At 53.3% G+C, this 22569-nt stretch overlaps 1 protein-coding gene across 3 annotated transcripts in view; it reads right to left on the bottom strand.

Annotated features, from left to right (window-relative positions):
- Window positions 1-22569, bottom strand: part of Hmcn2 (hemicentin 2) — a 147109-nt gene that overhangs the window by 57076 nt on the left and 67464 nt on the right. For all 3 annotated transcript variants that reach the window (XM_021181028.2, XM_029474451.1, XM_029474452.1), the window contains exons 25-48: window positions 22263-22349; window positions 20840-21034; window positions 19626-19756; window positions 19222-19369; window positions 18878-19004; window positions 18534-18688; window positions 16968-17246; window positions 15412-15690; window positions 14746-14854; window positions 14429-14598; window positions 12746-12900; window positions 12314-12410; window positions 11617-11712; window positions 10722-10898; window positions 8985-9142; window positions 7701-7824; window positions 7026-7201; window positions 6274-6370; window positions 6037-6156; window positions 4914-5075; window positions 3665-3946; window positions 2207-2374; window positions 1471-1584; window positions 203-289 (exon numbers count right to left, since the gene is read on the bottom strand). In XM_021181028.2, the coding sequence (XP_021036687.1) occupies window positions 203-289; window positions 1471-1584; window positions 2207-2374; window positions 3665-3946; window positions 4914-5075; window positions 6037-6156; window positions 6274-6370; window positions 7026-7201; window positions 7701-7824; window positions 8985-9142; window positions 10722-10898; window positions 11617-11712; window positions 12314-12410; window positions 12746-12900; window positions 14429-14598; window positions 14746-14854; window positions 15412-15690; window positions 16968-17246; window positions 18534-18688; window positions 18878-19004; window positions 19222-19369; window positions 19626-19756; window positions 20840-21034; window positions 22263-22349 (3693 nt within the window). The remainder of the gene's footprint in view (window positions 1-202; window positions 290-1470; window positions 1585-2206; window positions 2375-3664; window positions 3947-4913; window positions 5076-6036; window positions 6157-6273; window positions 6371-7025; window positions 7202-7700; window positions 7825-8984; window positions 9143-10721; window positions 10899-11616; window positions 11713-12313; window positions 12411-12745; window positions 12901-14428; window positions 14599-14745; window positions 14855-15411; window positions 15691-16967; window positions 17247-18533; window positions 18689-18877; window positions 19005-19221; window positions 19370-19625; window positions 19757-20839; window positions 21035-22262; window positions 22350-22569) is intronic.

The raw sequence follows: 22569 nt of genomic DNA, 5'->3' as shown, positions 1-22569 counted from the left end.
TGGGGTGGGGCAAGGGGGTCCTCGTGCAGTGGGTACCTGGGAAGGTTCTGGCAGGTCTTTGCTGTAGTCAGCAAAGAGCAGAGCAAACAATACGTGAACACAAACGAGGCCTGACACAGACAGCGAAAATGTAGATTCTTGGTGGGTAGTCCCAGGGTTGGGGACTGGCTAAGGCAGGCTCGCTGTGCTGCATCACTCTCACCTGTGGCGTTGCACTCTAGCTGGGCAGTCTGTCCCTCAGGCACCTTGATCACTTCCTCCAAGTCTTCATTTTCAATGCTGGGAGGAACTAGGAGGAGAAAGGAGACAAACAGTTGCCAACCGGGTGGCCCATCCACAGGGTGGGAAGCTACGTTTCCTGTGCCTCAGTCCCCACTCCCCTTACTCCTACCCAGAGTCAGTGTAGTGTATTGTTGCTGCTGGGAGACTCTGAACAGACAAGTGGGTGTGGTTTTGACTATCTGCTGCCCCAACTTTGGATTGATTCTTACTGGTTCTGGAAAATTTGACCACATATTGACAACAGAGGGTATGTTTGTATGTGTGTGTGTGTGTGATGTGTATGTGTGTGTGTGAGTGTGTATGTGTATGCTTATTTATGTGTATGTGTGGTATGTGTGCATGTGTGTGCATGGTGTGTGTGCAAATGGTTTGTGGTGTATATGTGTGTGTGGTGTGTGTGTGCATGTGTGAATGGTTTGTGGTATTTATGTGTGTGCGTGGTAGGGTATATGTATGAGTGGTTTGTGGTATATGTATATGTGTGTATGTATAGTACATGTGTGCATGGTGTATATATGTGTATATGATATGTGTGTATAGTGTGTATAGTATGATATATGTATAGTGTGTATAGTATGATATGTGTTGTGTATATGTATGCGTGATTTGTGACATGTATGTGTGTGTGTGGTACATGTGTGCATGGTGAATATATTGTGTATGCCTTGTATGTTTGTGTTTATGGTATATATTGTGTATATGATGTGTGTGGCATATATGTGTCATTCGTGTGTATTGTGTGAATGTGTGATACGTTCACACGTGTATGGGAATGCATATGTGTATAGAGGCCAAAGGTTAAGCCTTAAGTTTCATTCTCCAGAGATCACCCACTTAAAAATAAAAACAAAATTAAAGAATCCCCGGGGTCTCTGGCCCAGAATTCCTGAGCAGGCTAGGCTGGCCAGCCAGGGAACTCAGGGCTTTTCCTGTTTGCAGCCCCTAAGGATTGGGATTCTGAGTGAGTGACACCACACCCATATTGTTTTCCTTGTCCTTGGGCTCTGGGACCAAACGCAGGTCCACACACTTGCACAGCAAGCACTTTATTGACTGAGCCACCTCTGCAGCCCCCAGAACAAAGATGAAGCGAGGGAATCAGAGCCTTCCAATCTCTGCCTGCCCCAGAAGTGCCCCAGCAGAAGGAGAAGGCTCCCTTGCTCCTGAGAACATAGAGATGCGTCCTACCCAAGACCTCTACACTGAAGTTCCTCCGTGCCTCCCCAGCCTCATTGCTGGCCAGGCACGAATAGAGGCCTCTGTCCTGCTCCTGTGCCTGCGTCATCTTCAGCATCCAGCCACCTGGGGAGGGGAGGGAAGGGAAGGTGTAGGCTCCGCAGCCTCTCTCTGCCCATGATGTCAAACACTAATATGCAAGCATCTGCCTCCTAGTTCTTCAAGTAGGGAACCAGATGTGCCCGAGACAGTGAACAAAAAACCCCAGGATAGAGCACAATGTCTTCAGGCAAGAAGGAACTAAAGTGCTGGTTCTAGGCTAGGGCTGAGAGACAACAGAGAGCTACAAAGCCCTGGTCCATTTCAGATGCTCATTTTGTCTCAAGAGGCCCAGACAAGAAAAGCCTTCTCCAGGGACCTTTGAAGTAGAGTCAGTTCCCCAGAGAACCACAGATCTTGTAAGACCACGTGGGGCAGATAACACACACACACACACACACACACACACACACACCACTGTTAGTCCCACATCATGGCAGACATTATGAATTGATTCTCAGTCCCCTTTCTGCAGGGCCTAGTTCCCATCTCTGTGTTCCTGTTTATACAATGGATCAGACAATTTCTACAAAGTGGGAAATGTGTTTTGTAATCCCACAAATGGGTCACTGAGGCCTGACAGCTCAGGGTCAGAGGTCATAGGCGTCTGACAGACTGATCCCGAAACACATCTGGCTTAGTACCTTACCTGCCAAGAGATAGGTGCCCTCTCTGGGGCTGATTGGCTGTCCTTCCCGAAACCACTGGACTGTTGGGGCTGGGACCCCCGCAGCTTCACAGAGCAGCGTCAAGGAGCCGTGTAAGGTAGCAGTGACATTGGTCAGTGAGTCTGAGCCTCCAGTAAGATGAGGAGGTGCTAGACACAGGGAGAACTGTATTCAGAGTATAGACTGGAGCTTGGCACTTGAGCTCTGTCTGTCCAGGGACTCGCAGCCCCACTGGGAGGGACCAGGAGCTGGGAGGGGTCAAGAACTCTGAGGGTTCCATCTGCTTTCATCAAAGATGTGATAGATACAAGGGCATTAATTTTGGCCATAAGTGGGCCTTTGGGATCAGGCGGGCATCTCAGGCCTCAGTCTCTATCCTTTCAGAGGTATATAAGAGAGGATTCTCTCTCTCTCTCTCTCTCTCTCTCTCTCTCTCTCTCTCTCTCTCCCTCTCTCCCCTTTCTTTCAAGACAGTGTCTTATGTATCCTGGGCTGGCCTCCAACTTGCTATGTAGCCAAGGATGATCTTGAATTCCTCATCTTCTCATCTCTACCTCTTGAATGCTAGGGTGACAGGGCCTGGCTTGTTCAGTTCTGGCCATGGTACCCAGGACTTTGTTGGCAGACTGCTAAATGAGCTATACCTAGCCAAATGCACCCATTTGGCACACATTGTATAAGATCCACCTGGGACCCAGAGCACACACATGCCATCACTATTCTTACACTCTCATAGACATTTGAATTAACATTCAATTGCATTAGCATTCAAGAGGTAGAGACAATAGTACCTGTTACAGGGCAGGAGCCAAGCAGGGTGGCATGCCGACAAAGGTGAGCCCACACTTACCCCTGAGTGAAGTAGCAGTGCTGTCTTTGTGGAATTATCTCCTACCTTCTACCAGTGGAATGGCAAGGCACAGAAAGCTTAAAACTGGGGGCTGATGGGAGGAGCCTTCCTAACCCACCGTGCTCCCACCCTCTTCCCAGCCTTCTCCAGAACCATATCCTGCCTCCCCCTGCAATAGACCCAGGTACACAGTAGGGGTGAAAGTGGGCTCCAGCACACCCAAGAAGCCTTCCAACTCTTATGTAGTCTTTCAGCTACAACCCCAAGGCCACCTCCCCAGGCAGGCATCTAGATTCTTCTACAATGTGTATGGTCTCCCTGGCTTTCCTACCCACTGTCCCCCAAGAACATGACACTAGCCACATAGACTGTGGATTGACAGGGTTGGGGAAAGCCAACGTGGGAGGGAAGGAAGGAGATGGGTGTTTTGAGAACAGCCATACTGAGGGCCCTGTTGGCCATGGCCCCCAGTGGCAGCTCTCATCAAAGCCCAGATTGAAGAAGCCCCATGAGCTGCCTGCATCAAGCTGTGTCTGGGCCTTGCTTGGCCCCAGTCTCTCTGTCCTCCCCACAAGCCACTGGTCCTCACCCAGCACAGACAGTGCAAACCTCCTCTCGGCACGCCCAGCTGTATTCTCAGCCACACAGCTGTAGCCACCGGCATGGGAGGCCTGAGCCCGTTCCACATGTAGGCTGTGGTTCTGATTCTGAAGCTGCAAGCCGGGTTCCACCGAGACAGGCTGACCATCCCTCTGCCATGTCACCACTGGGAGGGGCTTCCCTGTGGCATTACAGGCCAGGGTGGTGTTTCCATCCTGGATCACGGAGACTGTTGTGAGGGGCTCCCAGAGGCCAGTGACCTGAGGAGGAACTGAGGTGAAGAGAGACCCATCAGTGAAAGCAGTTAGGGCCAGCTAGTACCAGGCAGGACGGGTGCTAAGGCCTCGCTGGACACGGCCATTTAGATCGATGTTCCTCCTTGCATGACACGCTGTGTGACCTTATTGTCACTTTCCCTGTCTCAGCCTTTTCCATCTCTGTGACAGAGTGACAGCTTCATCCTTCGGTGACCTCTCAGACACGCTGGGGATCTGAGTGGGCTGCTCCTTGGGGAATAGAGCCTACCATTCTTGGTCTGTGTACTTTCAATCTCGTGAGCTGCAGTTTCTCTGGGTTGCCCATGCTTGCTTTGAATGTGTGTTCCTTCTGCTGAGCCTCTCCAGTAGGGACTGCAGTGCCTAGTGCCTTTGTGGGACTTGTTCTTTAGCACATCTGCTGTGTCATGCAGCTCAGGCTGGCCTTGAACTCCTGATCTCCTGACCTTGAACTCCTGATCTCCTGCCTCCCTTCCCAGGTGTTGGGATTACACCTGGGAAGCACTCTACCAACCCAGCAGCGGCCTCATCCCGAGAGCATGGTTTTTACAAGGCCAGAAATTTCTTTTCTTTTTTTCCCTTGCGCGCACACACACATGTGTATGTGTGTTGCATGTAGCATGTTTGCTTATGTGCATTCACATGTGTGTGCAGATATGCGAGCATGTGGAAGCCTGAGGCCTACAGACAGAATCACCCTCAGTTGTTCCTTTAGCAGGATTCATGTCGCCATACGTGGGCGCTATAGGAGCTTTTTGCACACTCTTTTCTAAACATTTCAGAGCCACACAGGGCCTGCTTCCCTGTATGCACACATCCTTCCTGTATGCACAACTGGGGAGTTCAGAGTCTAGACTGGAAGGGCAGGCACATGCCCAGCCTTGCTATGCCCCCTCCCCCACCATGTGTTCTAGGTTTCAGAGCCACCCACTCACCCATCCTCCCCAGTCTGGCAGGGCTCACCCAGAACCTCCAGTGACTGCTCCTGGCTGCTGGTCCCAGCTGCATTGCTGCATTCACAGGTATATGTCCCCTCCTGGGCCGACTGGGCCTGTTCCAGGTACAGCAGCCTCCCGACTGCCAACACCTGTTCCAGGCCGTCCCCCTCCCCAGGCAGGGGCTGACCTGGGGCAGTGAGAAAAGGTTCTTGTCCAGAGACTTGAGGTCCTTTCCCAAGGAACAGTGGTCCTCCCAACCACTAGCTCCTCCTCCAGGTGTCCCCATGTATGACACCTCCTCCAGGAAGCCTTCCCAGAGTCCTGGCAACCTCTGAGCTGCCATACTCTCAACTTTGGAGCTCTGAGCATGCCCTGCCCCACTGGAGGTAAAGCCAAGTCCTTCACAGGGGCCCCAGGCTCATACTCCATTGCTCTGTGGACCATTTCCCCACTACATCTTTTCTGGCTGACTCTGCTGTAGTCCTACTGACCCCTCTGCTGTTCCCCAAAACATGCCTGCCTTGTTTCTGCCTCAGGGCCTTTGCACCTACCATGACCTCTGCCTGGAATGTTTCCCTTTGCTCGGCATTATCTCTCATCTTGGGTCAAACATCCCGGCCACATAACTTAAAATTCCAAATCCTGGACACATGTGCCTTTCCCTTTGTCACCTACTCCCTAGGCCCAGACTCACTCCCTAACTTTCTGTTTGTCACCTGCCCAGCCAGGGCTTAGGAAATGGCATCCTAGCAGAAATAACAGGGATTTGGGGACTGAAGATCAGCCTACTGTCACAGGCTAGACGGGGCCTGCAGGTGAGGCAAAGCAGAGAGACTGGGAAAGCAGCACTCTAACTGGCTGGGGACTAAGGGCTAAAACCCACCCATTCACTGAGGCACTCGGGTATTGGATGGGGGTGCTCGGTGAGGGGGTACTGAGTGAGGAGGTGCTGGGTGAGGGTATACTGGGTGAGAAGGGACTGGGTGGGGAGGTGAGGGTGCTGGGTGCTGGGTGAGGGGGTGCTGAGTGAGGGGGTGCTGGGTAAGGGGTTCTGGGTAAGGGGGTAGTGAGTAAGGGGGTGCTAGGTGGGGGGTCCTGGGTGAGGGGGTGCTGGGTGAGGGGGCACTGATTGGGGGTAGCCATCCTACCATCTTTCCTCCATGAGATCTTGGGGAAGGGAATGCCCTGGCAGTCACACGACAGTCTGGCAGTCTGACCCTCAGTCACAGTGAGAGTGTAGGGCTCCTTTGAGGGGAACGCTGGAGGGACTGGTTCAGAGCAGACAGGAGTTGAGGGGTGTGCTGGGGAGTGGGGTAGGGGTAGGGAGGGTTGTAGCCTGGGGCTCAGATAGGTATCCCTTCTTCCAGGGACCTGGAGACCCTCACCCCAGACATGCAAGTTGAAGTGCTTCTCAGAGCGGCCTGCCTGGTTAATAGCTTCACAGGTGTAGTGGCCTGCGTCCCACACCGCCGCTCGGTCCACCTGGCCAGGAGCAAAGCAAAGGCTGTGTCACCCCTAGACAGACCTTGTCAGCCTCGTCATATCCCGTGACCTCATTAGCACATTCCCTGCCTGGAGTGTGAAGCATCTCCCTGCCCAGGGCACCACCAAGAGATTTCTAGAAGCCAGGGCTTCTCTGTGGCGCTGTTCTGGCTCCTCCACATCATATGCATAGTTCAGATTTGCTAAGAGGCTGGGCACATGGTGATCCAGTCCTACACCAGCCCTTCATCCATTCCCATAGCCCCCAGAACGCCCTTAGAGTCAACCAGAGGAGAAGCTGGACAGTGAAGGATGGTGGGTAAAGGATCTGCCATCTAGGGTCTGACCCTGATGGGGTGGGGGCGTGGGGGAAGTAATGAGAATGCACCGTGGCTTTGGAGGATGAAGGGAAGGAGAGGAGATGAATGGTGTGCCTCAGAGAATGGTCAAATCACAAGACAGGGGCAGGGGAGGGAGGGGCAGCCAGCATATGCCAGGGTTCCGAGGGAGACCCTGAGAGCTCTGTCTCCTGGTGGGCGATCACTGGTCACACGACCTGAACAATGCTCACAGGGACCTGGGACGCCCTTAAGTCCTGCCCTGCCCTGCCCTGCTCATTCAACTCCCCGAGGCAGCCAGCCACACTGTGGCACACCTCCAGCAAGGCCTTGTCTGCAGAGAGGCGGATCCCAGGGTGAGGCTCCAGGGGTCTCCCGTCCTTCTGCCATCTCAGCACGGGTGGTGGCACTGCATGGCTCTGGCACTCCAGGGTCACTGACTCATTTACGACGACGGACATGTTCAGCTCTTCTCCGAGGATGCTGGGGGGCACTGTGGGTGCAGACACGGAAGGAACCCCTGTAAGCGATGGGTCATCAGGAGAGGCCACAGAGGAGCTGGCTTAGCCCGATTCCCACAGTCAGGAGCAAACCCCAGGGGAAGAAAGTTACATCTGTAGCCTGGCCATCTCAGTGTTGCTTTGCAGACTTGGTAACAAGGCTACCTGCTGAGTCCTACACCTATCAGTTTGGGAACCAGAAACCACTGGGTTTCCCTCCTGAGTGTGCATACTGCCCCAACCATGTGGCTTCTTCTCGAACTACTCCTGGCCATAGGTGGCCACCTGCCTGCCACCTGCACACCCACAGGGATGCTCATACCCTAGGACAGCCCTCCAGTGTCTACTGGCAACCACAAGGTCATGTGGTAACTCTTCCATCTGGACCCTAGCTGTCCCTGGGCACATGGCTGCCCCAGTTCAGCTTCTTGGAATGGCTGACCTACAGCAATGCTCCCTCTGCCCCTGCCCAGTCCCAGGCTAGAGACTCACTGTGAACTTGCAGGATGACATCCCGGCGATCCTCACCCACAGCACTCACTGCTACACAGGAGTAGCTGCCCGAATCAGAGGCACGGGCACTGACCACAGTGAGGACCTGTCCTCCGGGGAAGACCTGTACCCCCAGAGGCAAGTCCACATTAAACACAGCTCTTACTACAGGGATGGTACCTGCCCTTACAAGCCAGCCCTCGCTTGTACCACACCTGCCTGGATCCTGCTCTAGACCCCTGGGGGTCCCCCAAAGCAGGAGAGTCACAAGCTGTACCCCTGACCTCAGGACCCCTGCTGGCTGGTGGCAGTTTTATCTGTTTCTAGAAGAGTCACCTGGAGCCATTCTGCCCACTACAGTGGCCATTTGCCATGCAAAGCCAGGAGACCTCAAGAGGATATTAAATTGAGTGGGCCATGTGTATAAAACACAAATTCAGAGTTGGTGTGAGAAGCGCATGGAATGTCTTATGAGTGACTTTTTAATATTGGTCACATGACAAAAGGAACATTTTTTTGATATTGGACTCGATAACATTACAATTGTTTTGCTTTTGCTACACATGGAATGGGTCACCTTTAATGCCAGCACTTGGGAAGCAGAGACCAGCAGATCTCTATGAGTTCAAGCCAGCCTGGTCTACATGCTACATAATGGGTTCCAGGACAGCCCCAGTTAGAGAAAGAAACCCTGGCTCAGAAACAAAACAAAAATTTGTTTTGCTTTTTTGGTTTTATTGTTTTGAGAGAAGGTCACATGTAGTCCAGGCTGATCTCGAACTTGTCATGTAGCTGAGAATAACCTTGAGCTTTGCCTCCTGAGTACTTTCCAGGTGCGTTGGCATGCCTAAGTGATGGGGATGGAAGCCAGGGCTTCATGCATGCCAGGCAAGGGCTCTATCAACTGCTGCATCACCAGCCCTTCTCATTACTTCTTTTTGAGGGAAGGTTGAGACAGGTCTCACTATGTCAATCACACTGGCCTAGAACTCACTATGTTGATCAGTCTGGACTTTGAAGTCATGGCGATCCTCCTGCCTCAGTTTCCTGAGTGCTGGGGGTTTGGACATGCACTATCATAGATAGTCCCCTTTCCCTTATTTCAATGTGGTGACAAAACACTCTAGGGGACAAATTTGGCTGGCACTGGTGGCATGAACCATATCTCAGTAAGTAGGGACGCCCTGCCTCTCCCTTATCCTAGACTTCCAGGGTCTAACCTCTGCTACCAGTCCCTATGGGAGACACCAGGAGGTAGCTCAGAGACCACCCACTGCTACTGACCTTGAGGCCAGGGGTTCCTTCAGGAGACACAGGGTTTCCATCCTTCAGCCATATCAGGGTGGGGCTGGGGGTGCCAGTGGCATTACAGGTCAGGCGGAAGGGTGTGCCAAGCAGTACTGGGCCTGGCAGGCTGGGTGGCAGGGTAATTCGGGGTGGCACTGAAAAGTGGTGGCAGGGAAACAGGGAACAGAGTTGACCCCCACTGCACATGATATGGTCTAGTCAGGAGCACAAGTCACAAACAAAAGCAGAATGTGGCATTGCAACTCTGGCAGCCATGCAGTAGGCATTGTGTCAACACACACCAGAGGCTTCTACTAATGAGAGACTGAGGCTGAGAAAGGAGGGTCACCTGGCCGAGGCTAATCAGCTAGAACATGGCAGACCCCACACTTGAACTCAGGTCTTGGGGATTTATTATGGGGACACTGTGGGGTCTCAGATGTAACACTGTCATTCTGGGAAAACCATAGCCAAAAGATCTCACTGTAGCCAAGAGGAGAACAAAAGCTATCCTCTCTCACAGCCCATGAGACCCAAGCTGACAGCTCCTGATGGCTACCACCATCATCCAGTGCCCCTTAATTTGTATGCTCCACACATGCCCAGTGTGGGGCAAGGTTGGCCTCCACGCATGCCGTGACTATTATCATCCTCATTGGAGCAGCTAAGACTTATTGTTTGAGATCCTCACAAGATTGAGCCTGCTTGGGTTCTGTCGCTGAAAGAGAAGGTGGGGAGGGCTGCTCCCTCTTCTCCACCTGCACATGATATTGGGGAGTGCTGGAGGATGCTAGAGGTGCTATGGGAGGTGAGAGATTGACCAAAGGAGACTTTATCCATGCAGCCTTTGAGATGCTGAGATGGAGTTTTTTGGTAATGTTCTTGTTTGGGGTGCATCCATACTCCTAGAAGAAAACCCTCACCCATATTCCTGTAAGGAAGCCCAGTAAACCCATTGGCTCCCCAAGCTGGAATTGGGTGGAATGGTGTCTTTGGTTTGCCACTAGGACCCTGGGTGGGATGTATTAGCATTTGTTCACAAGCTGTCAGGAAAAGTTGTCCAACACCCAGTCTCCATTCAGTTTCTCATGTTTCCTATGTCTCTATAGTTTAGATGGGGGAAAAGAGATGAGATGGATGGGCACAGGATTGGATGGATGGATAGTGGATCAGTCATGGATAGGCAGATATTTGTATACATTGATAGAAGGTAAATGGATGAACAGAAGTTTAGAATACATGGATAGTTGGCTCAATGGATGGGCAATAAGTGTTTATATGAATGACTGAAAGACTGGCTTGCTAGTGGTGAATGGGCGGGTAGATGGATGAATGGATGGATGGATGGATGGATGGATGGATGGATGGATGGATGGATGGATAGATGGATGAATGGATGGATGGATAGTTGAGTGCATGGATGTTCAGTGGGTGAATGGGCAGGTAGATCGATGGGTGGGTGGGGGTAGACTGTAAATAGATGGATAGATGGAAAAGTAGATGGTAGATAAGTAGATATATGGGTGAATGTATGGATACATAGATGGGTGGTGGGTGAATGTAAAGATAGGTGTGTGAATAGTAGGTGGGCAGATGGACAGATGTATAGATGGGGAATGGACAGATGAACACACAGGTAGATAAACTGAAAAGCAAGTGGAAAAGGGACAGAAGGCTACACAAATGGGAAGAAACTAAGCACTTTGGGAAGGCCCTGTCGTCTTAGCCACTCACCATTGACCCGTAGGCCATACTTCAGCCCTGCACTGCCCGCCACATTGGTTGCCACACAGCGGTAGCTCCCTGCATCGGAAAGCTGGACTCGCTCAATATGAAGAACTCTTCCATCAGCTGACACTATCACCCGTCTCTGGGTAGAGATGGGCTGGCGACCCTTGAACCAGGAGACGTCTGGGAGAGAAAAGACATGCATAAGTATCCTATCAGCTATTGACTGTTGGCTGTGGGGCATTCCGAGAAGCTCGCAGAGCAAGCACGGGCTTCTTCCGATGTTAGAGACAATCGGGGTTTTCAGGAAAAGGAGAGAGGACAGGACAGCAGCACCACAGGAGATAAGATCGGGGGCTAAGAGGAAGTTCCAAGATGGGGACTAATCAGCCAGGGATAGTTAGTCAAAGCCAGCCAAGCCTCTTTCCCTACAGCCACCCTCGCCAGGAGTGTAGAGGAAGACACTGGGCAACATTCTCAGAGGCAAGAATGGAGCACTGTGCCCTGGGCTTCCTAACTTCAGCCAGGGCCCATCATCCCTCCCCAGGCCTCCTGGGCTCAGCCTACCCAAAGCGAGTGGCTGTCTTTGTTCATGAGGGGACAGGAAATAGCCTTCTCCTTGGAACATGGGTAAGTCCCACCCTAGCCTGGATGTGGGCACTTGTATGATTCACCCAAGTGCTCCAGCCTTCTCCTTCAACTGATCTGGAGAAGCCTAGATAGGGGGGATTCTAAACCCCAACCACAGCCTGGACCAGCGCCAGGGATGCTAGAACCTCTAAACAGAACTCTTACAGGCTTGTTCCTGAGCTGCATACAAAATTCTGGGTGCTTGCAGCCGCTTTCCACAGGGAATTGGGACTGGCTAGAGGGGACTTCCGGCCAAGAAGATGGGGCTTACCTGGAGGGGGCACACCGGAAGCCAGACACTCCAAGGTCACAGAGGCATTCTCCAGAACCGCCTTGTTGACTGGGCCTGGTTCAATGTTGGGAGGAACTAGGGGGTTACAAAGAGAGACCCCTCTTGGTGGATGTGGGCTCTGGGCAGCTATAATCCCAGACACCCTGTGTCTCTTCTGGTTTCTCCTAAAGGGTTCCAGTGACAAAGCTCACGTACTTGGAGCAGGGAGCTTGCCTTTTAGAAAGGCCCCAAATCTGAGCAGGGCCTATAAGATCTTCCCAGAGGTTCCACAGGGCTCCCAGCCCCCAACCCCTAGTCCCAGGGAGGACCAAGCTGGCACAGCAGGAGCTGGAATCCCAAGTAGCCCTGGAGTAACCAGGCAGGGTTTGTCCACACTGTCAGGGACACATGTGAACCAAAACATGACTCCAGCCAGCGAGGAAGCCATTAACATGGGTAAGGTGACCAATGAAAACCTTTGCAAGGGTCTGGACTCTGTGGCTTCCACCCATCCCCGGATCCCTCTCCCCCAGGTCTTCTATTGGGATCTGGGATGCTTCGTCTAATGGTTCATCTCAGCATTGTCCACCCTTTACAAGGTTAAGCACACAGTTGTGAATCTAAAACTTCCACTTCTGGTCCCGAGGACCCTTGAGGTGTCCCCAGGCTTTGGACCCCATTGAGCTGCGGTCCTCACCCAGAACCTTTAGTGTTACATCCTTCTTGCTCTCCCCTGCCAGGTTGGTGGCTGAACACGTGTAGACACCTTCATCTCTCAGGTCTGCCTTCTCGATCTGGGAGAGAAGGGTCTGGGGATGAGGGGAAGCCACAAAGTCCAGGACCAGGCCACAGTCGGAGAGAGGACAGAACGTGGGAATGGCCCCCATAGGCAGGTGCAAGCATGCAAATGAGCTCTCTTCTCCATGATATCATCTCTGTCTTTTCCCTCTGGGGGCTAAGCTTCCGTGGCCTGGACCAGGCTAAGGGATCCCTCCATTCCCCAGGCATAGCACCCAAGTACCTATTCAAAGTGAGCACACTGAGAGGGCTCTGTTGTCCCACCTTTCTGTAAAGACTGTGCTCAGAGTCTCCAGGACCTCTACAGCCAGTCCTGGTTCCCTAACTGTACCTGAAGGTTGCCCCCTGAGGTTGCCACGGCCACACCATCTTTCCACCAGCGAAGGCTTGGGGTAGGCACTCCAAAGCCTACACACTGGAGGGTTACAGGCTGCAGGAAAGGGGCTGTGAGGTTCTCCCCACCGATGATGTGCACTGAAGGAAGCTCTGCGCAGGAGAGATTGAGAGAGCCTGAGTCAGGCTGTGGGGCTGTGGTAGATATCCAGTAATTCCCTAAATGGCTAGAAGTGAAGGAATGGCTTTGAAGGCCTGGTCAAAGAATGGCTCTAGAACCCTTGCTCCTCAAACACCTGGATAATGGAAGGAGCTCCAGACTGAGAGAAAACAGGACAGTGCATTCCCTTTGAAAGTTCTCCCAATCCACACATCCACAGATCCAATGATCCACCCACACATCCATCTACATATTCATCCATCTATCCATTCACATAACCATCCATCTACCCATCTATTCACTTATCCATTCATTCACTCATCTATTCATCCACCCACATATTCATTAATATATCCAACCTTGCATCCATTTATCCATCTATTCATTCATGCATTCACCCGAATATCCATCTACCCATCCATCTATCCTTCCACCCAACTATTCATTTATCCATTCATCCACCCATCCATCCCATTCACTCATCCATCCATCCATCCACCCATCTATTCATCTACCCACATATCCATCCATCCATCCATCCACCCATCCATCCATCCATCCATCCATCCATCCATCCACTCATCTATTCATCTACCCACATATCCATCCATCCATCCATCCATCCATCCATCCATCCATCCATCCATCCATCCATCCAGTTGTCAATTCATCCACCCACACATCCATCCACTTACCTATTTATTCATCTATCCATGTATGTATCTATGCATCTATGTATGTATGTATGTATGTATGTATGTATGTATGTATCTATCTATCTATCTATCTATCTATCTATCTATCTATCTATCTATCTATCTATCTACACATCCATTGATCTATCCATTCATTTGTGTACCTGTCCACTCATCCATCTACCTACTCACCCACTCATCCACCTAGCCTATGCATTCACTAAGTAAACCATCCATCCATCCATCCATCTTGGTACCCACCTAACTACCTACCCATACACCCAATCAACTATTCACCCATCAACCTATCCATATGTGTACATAAGAGTGTTAGAGTGTCTATTCTAGGACTAGAACTACTGCAGGCCCCAGATAAAATAAAGGAGACCACCGTGTTTCTGGCATAGAGGACAGTTACACAAACCACTCCAGAGTAGTGGGGTGGCAGGCACTGAGAGCCTCAACAGTGAGGTTGACACATGTGGTAGAAACAAGAAGCCTTCCTGGAAAAAAGGGCAGACCTAAGAATCAAGGGGGAGCTAGACAAACCCAGAAGTTGGACAGTGGGTATTTAAAACTAAATATTTGAATGATGTTAGATGAGACTGAGTGGAAACAGGAAGCAAAGACATCTCCAGGTAGCTGAACGGGATGAATTGGAGGTACGATGAGCATCCATAACAAGCCTCTCTCACCCACGTGTCTTTGGAAGTCCAGACTAGATGTCTACACAGAGGAGGCATGTCCCATGTCATTCCCAGGTCTGTCATGGACGCCCATTATTTCAGGTTGCCCCAGTGCCCCAGATTCACAGATACCTGCTTACCATGCACAGAGACCTCCACCTCAGCCCCAGCTGTTCCTGCCTCGTTGGTGGCCTGGCAGGCAAAGAGGCCTGAGTGGTTCAGCTCCACGTGGCTGATGTGCAGTATGGTCCCCTGTGAGGCCAGCTGCACCCCAGCCAGCTCCTCTGCTGGGCGACCATTCTGTGACCATCTGACGTGGATGGAGAGTGGGTCAGGTCACTTTGAAGCCTCTCTTCCATGGCTTAATGACCATGATCACACAATCAGGGACAGCTCAACTTTCCCTCACCCCAACCCACATTCTGCCTGTCCCCTCCCTGAGCAATTCTGTACATACTGGATGGTGGGCACAGGGGAGCCTGATGCCTGGCAGGGAAGATCCAGAGACTGTCCCACGGTGGCAGTGACCTGGCCCATGCCTTCCGCCACCAGCAGCTGTGGGGGCACTGTGGGCAGGACATGCTGCTGGCTGGAGCTCATCTGAGCCTTGAGTGATGCCAGGGCCCCATTCTCCCCACAGCCTTCTAGTCTTCCCTCAGATGTACCCCAGGAGGCCTTAAAGGGCCACTAAAGGACGTAAGAGGGGCCTCTGTGGCCTCCCTCCCCAGGGACCATTTATTTCATGTCTGTCCTCAGACTTGGAGCCCAGAGCTCTGTCTGTCTTGTAGTCTTCTCTCTGTCTTATGTCACAGGGGCCACATATGGGCTAAATATCAGCTAAGCAAGACTCATACCCACTCCCAGATTTGGGTCTGAGAAATGCTGGACAGAAAGCAGAGCACCACCTTTCCTGGATGAGTTGGTCTACAGCCGTGGGCTGGAGTGAGGATCAGAACCCCAGAACTCAACCTTGCCTCTCCCACCACACGTTCCCAACCCAGGCCTCGCTATTCATCTGTGGCATACAGGAAAAGGGAACATGTGGCTTCCCTGCCACCCTCCACCTCCTCTGGGGCTATGCATGAAGTGGGCATGGGAGAAGACCCGCCCACAGCTGGCTCACCCTGCATCTCCACCGAATACTGCAGTACAGCCTCTCCAGCGGGGCTGCTGGCCACACAGCTGTAGAGGCCACCGGATGCCTCTCCTGGGTTCTCCAGCTGCAGGGTACCTCCTGCCTCCAGCCATGTCCCATTACTGTCCACCACTGGCAGCCCTTCATGCTGCCAGGAGAGCGTAGGGGGTGGATGGCCTCTGGCCACACACTCCAGTGCCACGGGTCTCCCAGCCACAGCCTGCACCAGGTATGGCCCTCCATCAGCACCCTCAATGGTAGGTGGAACTAGGGAAGAGGCAGGGCCGTCTCAGGGACCAGGAGTTGAAGCTTTACTCCCTAGCCTCATTCTGTTAGCTAGACCTTACTCAGGCACAGTCTCTCTCTTCCAACAAGCCTCTCAGACCCTCACAGGAAGAGACTCACCTCCCCAGCCCCTGCTTGTATCTCTTCTGTGCTCACTGCCACCCAGAAAGCTTGTCACTAGGAGGATTCCAGCCTGTCTGTTTAACAAACTGATGGATCTCCAAAACTCTAGACTAGGCTGCCACCCTGGAAGTCTCCTTACTCTTAAAGTGAGACAGTAGATCTGAGCCAAGACGGTATGATCTTGGGGACTCCTGATATTTGAAGTGTGCTCAGAGCTCACTCAGCCTGGTGTGTGTGTTGTGTGTGTGTGTGTGTGTGTGTGTGTGTGTGTGTGTGTGTGTGTGATGTCCCTCAGGCCCTGAGTTATGGACCTCATAGAATCACCATTAGAGGACCCTGTACAGTCATGAACTTGGCCTCAAGATGCTCCAAAGCTTATTAGGGCCCTGAGGCTCTTGGAGAAGGTACTGGATATGTGTGTTTCATTGTACTCCAGATGGTGACAGAGCCTCATGGGAGCCCCTGGTGGCAGGTGCTGTGGTGGGACCCACCCTTTCCACAGTTCAGCACCTCCAGGCTCTGGCACCCAAGCCCTTTGCTGACTCCTCAATAGGGGTCAAGTGACTCCTATTGACTCTCAGGCTATCCCCCAACTCCCCAGAGCACCCTGTTCTGCCTGATGCAGGCCTACCCTCATCCTTTCTCAAGACTGCTCCCCGTTTTTTTCTGAGTTCCACCCTTCAGGGTTGCCAATTCACAGATATCTCTCCCCTGCAGGGAGGAACAGAGCCCATGTATCCCTGAGATATGAGCCGGACAAGCTTCTCCATCCCATGGGGACACAAGAGGCCAAATGTTTTCAGTAGCACCAGTCGCAGGCTATGGGGCTTGCTCTAAGTCCTAAGCTACACAGAGGTAAATCAGGGATCTTTGCCACCTTGGGAAGTTTCGTGGGGGATCTCACAGTCCTCCAGAGGGAGCTAGACTCCCATGGACTTGCACCCAGGCCCTGCCTCCAGCCTCCGTTTCCTTGTTTGCACAGGGAAGGTAGAGAGCTGAAATGAATGCTGTCCTTAAGTCACCCCATTTGATTCGATCACCTTGTGGCCACCCCTCACTGACCTTTAGAGACAGTCAGAGGCCACCTCACATTGTCTATACCAGCTGCCCAATGCTGCAGCCCCCTGGCCACTCACCATAAACCTCCAGACTGGTGGATTTCTTTGTGATCCCTGCAGGGTTGCTGGCCTGGCAGGTGTAGAGGCCAGCATCGGAGGGCTGGGCCTTCACCAGCTGCAGCTGCCGGCCGCCCTTGCTGTAAACCACTTCTGAGCTGGGGGCCAGCAGGGTCCCATCCTTGTACCAGGTGATGGCAGGGGATGGCATTCCTCGGGCCTCACATAGGAGCTGTGCGGTGTGGCCCTCCAGGACAGTCACCTCACCTGTCTCATTCGAACCCCAGATGGTGGGCGGTGCTGGGGACAGAGAGGGACATGAGGGTGGTCACAGACAAACTGAGTAGGTGGCGGATGTCCCGTGAGTAGCATGCACACACCCAGGCTTCTACTATAGGGACTGGCAGGCATGAGGGATAAGGGAGGGATATGGGGACACAAACGGAAGAGGCCAGCTCAGGGACATGCTAATGTGGGGAGCAAGTCCAGTCACTATGGGTAGGGATGGTGCAGATGGGGAGAAGGGCCGCAGGCTTGAGTTCTGGAGCCCACAGGGCCTCTAACTCACTGTATGACCTGGGGTAAGTCCTTTCCCCTCTCTGGGCCTCGGGGTCCCCATCTGTGGAGGAACTTGATCAGGGCTTCCCCTAGGACAGGGTACTTACAGCTGGTACTCAGGACGATGGCTGAGGTACATGGGTACAGTAGGACATCACTCTGTCTCCCAGAACATGTGCACGTGGGTACACACACACACACACACACACACGCCCACACACACACAGGTCAAAGGTCGATATCTGGTATCTTCCTCTATTAGACCCTGTCCCTTACTGTTTGTGACACTGGCTCTGGAACTCACCAGCTCAGCTAGGCTAGCTGGCCTGAGAACCCCAAGAGTCCACTTGTCTCAGTGTCCTCAGTGTTGGTGACTGTCTAGGTGAGGTGACCTTCCCAGCAGCCACATGAGTTCTGGGGATTCAGACTCAGGCTCACAGGCTTGTGGAGCAAGCACTGTACCAACTGAGCCTTTTCCCTAAGCTCTCGGCCCCCCTCGTTACCACAGAGCACAGATGCAGGCCGAGCGCCCATTGCTTGGCCTTAGGAGGACTGCCTCCATCTCTTTGAATGTGTTTGTTGGTGCTTCCCAGACCCATGCCCTCCTAACTCTCCTGTCCCCGGTGGCAGTGAGGAAAGGCTCCCTCTGAGGTCACTATGCTATCAACCTATAGTACTTAGGGCTTCTCCCATCCAGGCAAAGGGATTCCACCGCAGAGGCCCACCCCAGCCCTGAATGTGTTAATTTTTCCTGTTCCTTCCACTGATGTGGTGGACACTGGCTTCCCACTGACACTTGAAATACTAACTTGCCTTATTTGGTGTTCTCAGACAAATACGAGTTCAACACACATCGGAAGTAGTGAGTGTATAAAGTTGGTAGTTTGGGGAGATGAGGGGCCATATGTCCTTGGCTCCTGTTATTGACCCTCAGGCCCCGTTCCTGACCTCGCTCTCCCTCCCAGGCAGCAACAGGAGGCAGGGAAGCAAGTTCCTGGACCAGCTAGGGCTGGAAGGTACTGGACTCACAGTGAATGCTGAGCTGAAAGTCCTTGGCCTGCTGGCCGGCTGGGCTGAAGGCCACACACTGATACTGCCCTTCGTCACCTAAGTGACTGCTGATAATTCTGAGAACTTGTCCATCCTCCTGCAGCAGGATGTGAGGATCCCCTGGAAGGATGGGCCTAGAGAAAAGCCATCAATCAGGCTAGGGTGCCGGCAGCGGCGTTTCCTGGGAATCTCCCACGGGAGAGAGACACCCATGCTGCCCTCCACGGAATGCAGGGTAGCACACAACACACCCGCCAGGCTTTTTCAGGCTTCCCTGACCCTCATACCCAGCCCCCTCCCACTCCACTGAGAGAATCACTCACTGCCCATCCTTGGTCCACTCCACCTGGGGTGTGGGAACCCCTGAGGTCTGACACTCCAATGTCACATCAGCACCAGCCAGGCCAAGCACCTCCTGAGCGGCCCCAGCTCCCAGCAAGGAGGGAGGGACTGGGGGTAGGAAGGGAGAAAAAGGGGGGATGCCTCAGACTCCATACTCCCTGCTGACCACAGGAAGGTCCCCTGGCTTAGCTAATCATGTGACTATCCCCTGTGTGGTCTGCTCTGTGGGCTCCTGAGGATAGGGCCTAGGTCTGTGGTGGCCCCCACGCACCCCTTGGTCTCTGCTAATACATGCTTGGGAGTTGGGGACACAGTCCTCACTCACTGAACACAGCAAGATTGAAGTCTCTCTGGGCGCGCCCCGCCTGATTCTCAGCCTGGCAGGAATAGAGGCCAGAATGGCTCTCTTGGATCCTAGGGAAGTGGAGGGACCGGGAGCCATCCAAGAGGCGATGTCCACTTGCCTCTGGGATCTGAGCACAGGAGGCCAGAGGAGTATGTATAAGCAATGAGAGAACAGAGGCCCATGGAGGTGGTGACTAGAGCGGAGTTCTCAGTTCCCCAAGAGGACCCTCAGGAAGTCCTCTCAGGACGATAGTTCCCCATGTCCCTGAACTCCGGCATCCTCAAGGACATTTGTCACATTCCCATGTCCCTTAGCACACAGAGAAACATATCTTCACCCAAAGTCCCACCTTCCCCATCCCAACCTGCCCCGGAGTCACCCACCAGCTGCCCATCCTTGAGCCACGCCACCTCAGGGGCAGGAAAGCCGTTTATGTCACATTCCAGCGTCAGGGGCTGTCCAGCCAGGCCCGACACGTTGGTTATGCGCCCCTCTTCCCGGATGCTGGGGGGCACTTGGGGAGCAGTGAGAAACAGAAGAATGGTTCCCACTTTGGTTGAGCTTGGCGTCTAAGGCGGGCCACCCACATCCAGCCCCATCCCTCGGTCCTCAGGCCTGTCATCAGCCCGTCACTGAGACCCTGGGAGACCCTCCTGCCTTCATCTATCCTGATCTAACCACAAGGGCCTACAGATCACAGCTTCCCCCTGGGACCAGCACCTCTCCTCCCCCACTGTGAACAGATGCCAGATTCCGACACTCCATCTACAAAGCAGGACATAGCCAGTTCTACCTGCAACCAGGTATCACACAAGGGAGGTCCCGAGTGGGTACTGCCAAAGGTCAGTCTCCCCACCCCCAGTGTCTCTAGCCAACCTCCCCGGGAAGTCATTCCCCAGAAAATTGGGGACACAAAGTGGCTGTGAGATCTGCTCAGGCTGAGAGGTCCAGCACATCCCAGTAGGGGGAGCACTCCCAGCCTGCCCTGGCCTTGTGGAGTCTATGCTGGCACCCTTGGGTGCAGCTCCTGCTGTAGGTGATTACACAAGGCCGTCATGGGTTAGAGGTGGGCTAGAACTCTGCTCAGCTCTATTCTTACCAGCCTTGTGTGTGTGGAGGCCAGAGGACAATCTGGGATGTAATTCCCCAAGTGCCAGCCACCTTCTCTGCTTAGAAAGGAATTAGAAGCACATAGCAGGCTAGCCTGGCTGGCCAGCCAGCTCCCAGGCATGCCTAGCTTTCCCAGCACAGGTACACACTCTGTTGCCCCGAATTTTACATGGGTGCCGAGATCAGACTCAGATCCTCAAGGTTACACAGCAAGCACATTAGTGGCTGAGCTTTTGCTGTAGATCTTGACCTGCTGATACCCCAGAAGCCTCCACTGTCCCTTTAGATGTACCTGGCAAAATGGGGTGCCCCATGCAATACCCTCAAACCCTAATCTTTCCTGGTCTCTTGGGGAGAAGGAATCAGGTGTCCATAGACTGCTCTGTAGGAAGCTTTGGGGCCCTGGCTCCTGACACCTTTCTGGGTCTCCACGTGGTAGGTGGATACAGGCCTGTCCCCGGTCTCCAGCTCTAAGGCCTCAGCTTACCATAGACCACCAGCTTGGCTCTTCTGGATGCAGAGCCCACCTCATTGGTGGCCTGGCACTCGTACTCCCCGCTGTCTGCAAGAGAGACTGAGGACAGGAACAGCGACCCTTCATCCAGCACCGCCACATCTGGCCGGCCATTCAGGGGTTCTGAGGACGGGCCCCTCCGCCATGTGATTCGTGGCTTTGGAGTCCCTGGCAGGGTATGTAGAATCATCAGGCAAGATATCGGACACCCCCTCCATGCCTGCACTGTCCCCTCATGTGACTCCCTGTGCACATAATGCTGACCTTCATGACTTTCTCAGGCCCTGTGTCACCCCCATGTCAGGAGGAGGAAGAGGAGGAAAAGGAAGAAGAGGAGAGTGAGGAGGGGGAGGGGCTCCCTCAGATCTTCAGCATGTGTCCCCTATCTCCACACAGGGTTGAGTGTCCACAGGAGCATGAGAAAAACATGCTTTCTGACTCTCAAGGAGGCCAGAGGTATCCTTCCAGGTATCTCCTGCCAGCCCTGAGCTCTCCTCTCTGTGCCAACACTGACTTTCAAATGACTGACAATCCACTCCTGCCAGCTTTTACTGCTCAGCATCTTCCCCCATGAGGGTCAGGGTCTTCACTGTTCCTTGCTATGCCCAAGGCACCAGCACAGCCCACACACTAGGTACTGTGTGAATGAACAAACCTGCTGTGCGTAGCATGCTCACGGTGCCAACTGAGCTGGGCACGCGCAGTGGGAGCTGTTGACTCTGCCTGTCCTGTCCCTCCCCTCACAGTGTGACCAAATTTGTGGGTCATGGCGGAGGGAGGGACTCAGGGACTCATTACATCCCAGCCCTGGCGGGGAAGTGATGGTGTCCCTGAGTATTCCTTGTGCCAAGCTATGATGCTATGCCCTTTAGCACTCAGGCCCAGCACCTATTGCTGTCCACCCTTGGGAAAAGTGCCAAATAAAACCTGGGGGTGGAGCAGTCCAGAGAGGTTGCACTACAGAGGGCCTTTGGGTGAGGCTGGTGAGGCTGAAGTCTAGCCCTTCTGGTCCAAGAATGAGATGGGGAGGGATATGAGCGGACCATACTGTGGAACAGTTTGATGTGGAAGGCTAGGTTGGGTGGCTTGCCCATGGTTGTGTCCCTGCCTGCTATTTCTAGAGTCCAACACTAGGTGGCACTATGGTCAAGGCTCCCAGCCCCTACTTAAGCACCTGTTCCCGAGCCCCCTCTCCTGCCTGCCACCCTAGTGATGTTGAGGGCTCTCCCAGGTGCCCAGCTTTTGGAGAGCGAGCTGCTGAGGTCGAGGACGCTTTGACCTATCCTATAGAGTTGTCTGGGTGACTCCATAACCCAAGGAGGTCACTATCTGGTGACCGAGTTTCTGGAATCCATCCAGCCCTGGTTCCCTAGCCCCACCTAGGGGTTGGCCTCACCTTGGGCAGGGCACGGCAGACTGGCATTCTCTCCGGCCACTCGCTCCAGCAGGCTCTTGGTCTCGTCAGTCCCCCAGTGTGGTGGCTCTGAGAGGCAGCAAGGTCATGTTCATAGCCCTCAGATCCAGCATTCCCTCCCAATAAGGGCTGGGAGGAGGGGGTCTCCACCCAGAGCCCCAGCCTCTAGCCTCCTAGGGAGGCCAGCATTTGAGACTGGACCCTGTGCCTCAAACACAAGATGTATAATAGGGTCCTGTAGGTGTCCTTCCAACTGTGTCTTTCTTCCAGTCTCTAACAGCGAAAGTGC

This window comes from Mus caroli, chromosome 2 (genome assembly GCF_900094665.2).
Source record: "Mus caroli chromosome 2, CAROLI_EIJ_v1.1, whole genome shotgun sequence".
In the NCBI taxonomy this organism is placed as follows: Eukaryota; Metazoa; Chordata; class Mammalia; order Rodentia; family Muridae; genus Mus; species Mus caroli.
The sequence above is the reverse complement of the archived record's forward strand: the minus strand, read 5'-3'. Positions and strand labels throughout refer to the sequence as shown.